This window comes from Tupaia chinensis, unplaced genomic scaffold (genome assembly GCF_000334495.1).
Source record: "Tupaia chinensis unplaced genomic scaffold, TupChi_1.0 Scaffold000548_1, whole genome shotgun sequence".
Classification (NCBI taxonomy): Eukaryota; Metazoa; Chordata; class Mammalia; order Scandentia; family Tupaiidae; genus Tupaia; species Tupaia belangeri.
In genome coordinates, this window is record NW_006160060.1 from 410,011 (window position 1) to 417,009 (window position 6,999).

The 6,999-nt window shown below is 55.8% G+C and overlaps 1 protein-coding gene across 1 annotated transcript in view; it reads right to left on the reverse strand.

Moving 5' to 3' along the window:
- The window catches only part of PPP6R2 (protein phosphatase 6 regulatory subunit 2), a gene marked incomplete at its 3' end in the record, with an annotated part of 68,759 nt that overhangs the window by 8,410 nt on the left and 53,350 nt on the right, over nucleotides 1–6,999 (reverse strand). Inside the window, 6 exon segments of the mRNA XM_027775333.1 lie at nucleotides 61–158; nucleotides 553–633; nucleotides 1,129–1,214; nucleotides 3,148–3,263; nucleotides 4,182–4,246; nucleotides 5,788–6,000. Coding sequence (XP_027631134.1) covers nucleotides 61–158; nucleotides 553–633; nucleotides 1,129–1,214; nucleotides 3,148–3,263; nucleotides 4,182–4,246; nucleotides 5,788–6,000 — 659 coding nt within the window.

The following is a 6,999-nucleotide window of genomic DNA, read 5'->3' on the forward strand; positions in this document are numbered from 1 at the left end:
AGGAATGGGCACCCTGTTCACCCAGAGGGCCGGGGCTCCTGTACATCCAGGTGAACTCACTTGATATTGTCGTCCTGGTCTGCAAACTCCTCATCATTGAAGCCAAACTGATCCACGAAATTGGCTGTCATCTGCTGAATCTGATACTCGGAGAAAGCCTGGGAGGGACAGACATTGTCATAGAGCAGCCATGAACCTGGAGGCTGCTCTTGGGGAGCCACGACCTCTGGCTGCTCAGGAGCTTGTCCTGGCAAAAGTGGACACTAAATTCTGACTTTCTAGGACCAAGGCCTGTCAAACCAGGCAATGTGCTCACTGTGGTCGTGTCCACAGACTTTTAACACTTGCGTTTGCTGCTGCACCCCCAGTGGTCTCGTTGAGGTGAAGAGACTTTGGGGATCTCCCCCCAGATCTCCCTCCCCCATATGTGCTCAGGGCTGCCGCACCCCTGCACTAGTACAATGCTGTCAGGGTCACACCTGGAGGACTCAGCACTACTGAGCACACAGGTGCCCAAGGGCCGGGCAGGGTGCAACGCCGCCACGCCCTCACCTGCTGCAGGGACAGCTCGTTAGGGAAAGCACCCTCAATGTCCTCGTCCTCACTCGAGGAGGGAAGGTGGTGAGTGCTCACCTAGAACACAGGCCAGATGGGTGGGCATGGGAGTCAGCCTGGGCCCTCAGACACCACCCAGCTCAGTGCCCGAAGACCCCCTCCAGCCCGGCCTGGTGCCCCAAGGACCCTACACAGCCTGGCTCTTGTTACATCTATGGGTCTGGGAAGCTGTGCTGTAAAGAGGTGCCAAGGGATGGCCCAGCCTCCCTGTATGGTGGCACATGCTGGGTATAAGAAGCCCTTGGACAAGCTGCAGCTGCTACTGTCGGGGGAGGGACAGAGTCAACACTGGCTCTGCAGAGTCCCTCAGGGCACCAGCCTTCAGTGTGACACAGGGGCCACATGCTCGCAGGACACACAGGTGAACATATGAGATGAGCAGGGGGCATGGCCATCACAGGGAGGGGCGTGGCCATCTCAGGGCTGCCTTGCACCTCCCTTGGCCTGTGCAGCAGGGCAGAGTGTCTGGGGCCATCTGTCGGCGTCCTTGCATGGAGCAGCCCCAAGCCTCACCAGGTCCACAGTGTTCTTGCGGTTAGTCTCTGTCAGTGTCTCCTCCACGAAGCTCTCCCAGCGCCCTCGGCAATCTGCAGGGAGCCCTGCAGGAAGTTACTGGTTAGCCCTCCAAGACCTCAAGACCACAGTACAGGGTGTCTAAGAACTTCAGCAGGTGAAGGCAGGTCTAGGCCCTGGGTGGCCCAGCTGCTGCTGTGGTTAGCTCCCCTAAGGGCCTACCACGGGGACTGAGACAGCTGGGGGGCCAGCAGGGCTTCCAGCCACAGTGAGGAAGGGGTATACAACCCCGAGCAAAGCAGTCGGGAGACATCTTGTCTCTACAGAGACCTTAGCAGGAAGCAGAGTTCGGAGTTGACTGGGTGTGTAGGCCACCCTGAGGACTCCCAGAAATATAAAACCACAGTGTAGGGACCAGAAGATGGTGCAATAGTTATGTCGCTTCATGGTTTGAGTCCCAGACCTGACAGCTTAAACTCACACTGGGCGGGTGTGTATGCATGTCCAAAACCCCAAGAGGAGAATGGAGGAAAAGGGACTGCAATGTGGCCATCTCTCCTGGGGAGTGATTTCTAACTTTCTGTCTCTGTCTCTCCAGTAAGTGTATGCACCCTATAGCAAAAAATCTTTCAAAAAACAAAAACAAAACCACAGTGCAACTGTGAGAAAGCAACTGACTTTCTGCTATATTCTGCCCAACAGGTCCACCTTAGTGTGTCTGAGGTCAGAGCTCCAGAAAGATGTGACTGCCTGCATGCTCCTCACCTTCCCATCCCAGGAGCCTTCCCTGCCCGACCACCATCCCATTTAGGAGGCTGCTGGAGCATGACCAAGGACTCCTCTCTGGTCCTGGGAAGCCAGGGAAACACCAGGAACTACCTCACCTTACACTTGCCCAGGGAACCCTCAGATGGGGAGAAGCCATAGCTGCAATGAGCCTTAGGGGTGACCAGGTGACCAATTAAGTGGGGCCACAGGCCTGAGCCTGCCTCAGCCACACATGCCCTGTGCAAGTCAGACTAACCAGCTGTGCCTCGGTTTCCTCAGCCATACAATGAAGAACAAATTCCAATACTTTCCCCATGGGCAGTGGGGATTCAAAACTTGTACCTGCTCTGGGTTCATGAGCACCCAAGGACTGGCCCTGCTGCCACACAGGACTCTTACCAGTGAGACCAACTTCTTACCTTGGCATGGCCACAGCCCCAGACTGAGAGCCAGACCACTGACAGACTCAGTGTAAATGCTGTTCACCAAGCAAGAGCATCAACCTCAGGCCTACCTTGCCTGAGCTGGGAGCACTGTCCTGGTCATAAAAGCAGGTGTGGCCACCACCCACCAGCAAATTCGGGGCCTGATGGAGTCATGGCCCATCCATACTCACGATTCCCAAGCACTTTGAGTCCACCCATTCATCCACCTCAGCCATGTCTCCAGGTACTAGAGCCACTCCCTAGGCTCATGAGCATCACCTCCTCCCCAGGGAAGCCTCACAAGAGAGGCAGGCAAGGCCTTTCTGGCCTTTCCTTACCTAACCCGTGCACTCAGGCCAGGTGACAAAGATTATGGCGCAAGGACGAGAGGTTAGAAAGGAGGCAGAGCAGCAACCCTGCAGCACCACGCAAGCCAAGGCATAGGTCTCATGGTGGGTTCTGTGGAGGCTGCTCTGCTCAGGGTACAATCTAGGACTGCTCTCCCCCCCAGGCTTGGGCCCCACTGCCTGCTCCCCTTGGCTGTCCTGCAAGCCACAAAGCCAGTTGAGTTCAGAACACAGATGGGATGTAGACAGGCTGGAGGCATTCAGCCTGCACCACTGGGGAGCCTGGCAACATTCAGATCCTGAGTGCCAGCACCAGAGCCATGAAGGGCCTGCATGTGCTGACACCCTGAAGGGCTGAGCAGGCCCTACATCGTCAGGATGCCCTGAGGAGAGATGAGCTGCAGCAAGGCAGATGGCCACAGAGGCTATGGCCATCCTGGCCTCAGTGTGGACAGCATCGCGGAGGGGCAGGAGCTCACCTCGGATGACCTCGCTGATGTGGGTCTGCATGGGGCCCCGCTCCAGGTTCTGCACCACTGCATTGGCGATCCGCGTGAGGTGGCCCATGTTCCCACGTCTCATGCCACCTGCTGCCCTGAAAGCAACAGGATGCTGTGAGGGCAGCTTCTTGGTCCTCTGCCTACTCGCTGCTGGGAGGGCTGAGTGACCAGTCTCTACTGTAGCCTCTAGGCCAGGCCCTGGAGAAAGTACCTGGCTTGGCTCAGCGCCGACCCGCCCACCTCACCTCCAGGATGCTCACATCTGGAGGGCGCCCACCATGTGCCGCAGGCATGTTCCACTCTCATGACTGGGAAGTGCTAACAAGACAAAAACTGCTCCTACTCTTGTTTTACACATAAGAAAAGAAGCAGAAAAGCCACAGTGTAGGCCCAAGTCCCACCAGTGGCAGCAGTGGGTTTGGGTGACAAAGCAGGCACACCACTCAGCAGTGAGGGGCTGTGGAGGCCTCTGCCCACAAGCAGCACAGCCTCTGCTCTCCTCTCAGTCACCCAGGCTGGACCCTCTCATCACCCAAAGCCTGACTGCTCCATGCTGAGCCTGGAAAGGGTGTGGGTAAGGTGGGGGAGGGGCCCTGGGCATAGGAGAATATTCGGTTAAACAGAAAACACAGGAAGATCAAGACAAAAACACATTCCTGTACACAGGTACTGGCGAAGTACGCTCCAAGTCTTGGGAAGGCTCAAGAACAGACACACCCACACGCAACAAAGCCTGGGTGGGACAGGCCGGGAACGGCTGGAGCAGGCTCCCAGGGGGTAAGGGGCCCAGGCCTAGCATCCTGAGGCCTGCCCTTCTGGTTATCTCCCTGCATTCCCCTTCCTGAGCAGCCCTGAGTACAGGCCACACCGCATGCCCGACACCCCACACCCTACCCAGAGTCCACAGTTCTTTGTAGGATGTTGCCCTGGCCAAATGCAGCTCTGTGTCCCTGACTGGTGGGGGTGGGGGCAGGCCCTCAGGGCGCACCTCACAGTGCCCAGGTGGCTCTTACTGTGTGCGGTCGTTGGCTTCCCAGGCCTCCAGGATCCTCTGTACCAAACAGCACTTCTGGAACAGCTGGGGAGAAGGGGGTGGGAGTTGGGTCTGTGAGGCTGCACATACCCCCTCTGCCCACCCCTGGACTAGGTAGGGTCAGCTGCTGGTCACATCTGAATAGACTCTGTAGGCAATAAGCCAGGACATCAGCCCTGAAGACATGATGCCAACACTATGGTCCCAGCCTGAGTGGGCCTGATCAAACGCCACAGGCAGGTGCTGTCCAGTGTCCTGAGAATGGAGACCAGTGTGGCCAAAGGCTCTTCTTTTTCCTCAGTCCCCTGCTCTGACCCTGGCTGCTAGTATCCCCATGCCCCTTCCACCTCTGACCCTCTTCCATTTCCTGCTCTTGGGCCCTCAATACTGTTTCTCACCTCTGGGTCAGGATACAGGCCCTTTCCTGCCCTGAGCTTCAACTGGCATCTGACTCACCAGGGTCTGCTAACTACACGGGGTCCCTCGCTGGCCTACAGCCTCAGCTGACCCTTCCCTCCATGTGACTCTGTCCTGGGCAGCTAATCTGCTGGGTTGTTAGCTGTGGCCAGACAGAGGCCAATCTGTTCAATCTCAGGCCCCTGCCAGGCCCGCAGAGTGTGCTCAAGACACCTGTCCAGGGTCAGCAGAGCAAGACTGCAGAGGCCATTCGACACCCACTGTCTGAAGGCCTCTGACCAAAGACCTGGGGCTCCTTTCTCAGCCTCTGCCCTCTTGTCTGCCACATAGCACAGTCCAGGCCATACCCTACTGCCCGGCTTTCTAGAACAAGAGGCTACAGTGGGGTCTGAGACCCTTCTCAATCTCATGGTACCAGCTGCTCTGTCCCTATGCCCTGTAATCACTTGCTAAGGTGTGATGCCAAGTACAGAGAAGGAGTGACAGTAGAGGGCAACTGTGGGAGGGAGGGCAACCATGTGGCAGCTCAGAGAACAACAGTATAGGATAAATAGCATCAGGGGAGAAGCAGAACTTGAAAGGAGGGATGGCACCTGGGGGAGACCACACCTAAGGAGACACTGAACCTGAGAGCGAGCACCTGGGAAGACTGCACCTGAGGGGAGATAGTACTAGGGATAGAGAGCATCTGGGGGACAGACAGCACCTGGCGGGGGAGATGGTACTTGGGGGAGACGGCACCTGAAGGGGAGGTTAGCACCTCAGGGCCAGTACCTGGGGAGGCACTACCTTGGGTGCCAGCACCTGGGGTGACAGTGCCTGTGGGGAGGGGACAGCACCTGGGGGAATGCCTGTAGGAGCTGCTCTCAGATGTCTACGTGACTCCCTTGGCTTTGGGGCTTGGGCCATGTGGGGTGCAGCCCACTTGGTGTAGCCACTGCCTCCCCTCATGCTTCCTGTCTCTAGCTCTGATTCTGCAGACATGAGTGTTCTCTTGGGCATTCTAAGTCCTTGTGGAATAAGGTTACTGCCCACCCTATGTGAGGGTTAGAGAACATGCAGATGGGCCCAGAGAATGCTAGCCATAGGCAACACACCATCAAAGCTACTGCCCACACACATGGGTGGGGCTCAGCAACAGTGACAAGCAGGACACCAGCCTGACTTACGTGGGTCACCATTATGTTCTCCGGGGGGGCAGCAGCAGGCGGGGCCTCTGTGCTCCTGTTCCCGTTCCCGTTGCCATGCGGAGGCTCCACCCTGCTCTCAGGTCCACCGGCTTCTGCCCTCTCCTCCCGGGCAGCGTGGGAGAGTATAGCGGCTATGCATAGTTCCACTTGGAAGTGTAAAAAGTTATTCCAGGTGTACTTAAAAAATAAGTCCTGGGTAAACAGAAGACAGAAGGAAGTTCTTAGGTGGTTTCATCACCACCTGATAGGCGCCAACAGTGTGAGCGGTGTGTTCAGACACTTCCGGCAGCCCAGCAGAGGTTCTGGCTGTCTTCTGCTGACCCATCTCTCCTACTGCCTCTTCCAAACCAGGGTGGAGAGGGGCAAAAAGGCACAGCTACCTGCCCTTCAATCTCTGACCTCCTGAGCTGGCAGGGTGGGGGGACACAGGCACACCTCTACTGCCCCTATTGCCACCTCACATATACCAGAAGCCAGGCAGCCTATATCTCAGACCCTCTGCTTCCCTATATGGAGAAGGAGAGAGGTTGTGCTTGGGTATCAAGACTGGGAATGGGGTAGACATCACACCAGGGAGTTGAGAGTTAGACAAGTCAGGAAGTCCATCTACTTGACGTGCTCCGCCTCCTCTTGTGTCCTCCACCGACACGGTCCCACATCCTGGCCTCACCTTCTCTGCCTATGTGAGCTCACCTGCAACATGGAGTCAGGCTCACCTCCCCACAAGGGACAGCCAGACTAGATGGCTTCACTGGTGAAGTCTTTCAAACATTTAAGAAATGCTAATACCAACCCTCGCACGCTCCCAAAAAATTGAAGAAGCGAGAATACTTACTAATTCATTCTGTGAGACCAGAATTACCCCGATGCCAAAGCCCAACAGGACTCTCCATAAAACTACAAACCAGTACTGCTAATGACTGCTGATGCAAAATACCAGCAAATCAAATCCAGCATCACAGTAAAAGAATTATATACCATGACAGAATGGGATTTTTTTTCCTGGAATGTAAGGATAGTTCAAAATATGAAGGTCAACCAAAGTAATATACCACATTAATACAATAAAGGATGAAAACCAAATTACCATCTCAATTCACACAGAAAAAGCATTTGAAAAACCTGACACATTTTTTAAGAGTTTTTTTTTTTTTTTTCCTTTCCTCCCTCCCCCCCCCCCCCACGGGCGCT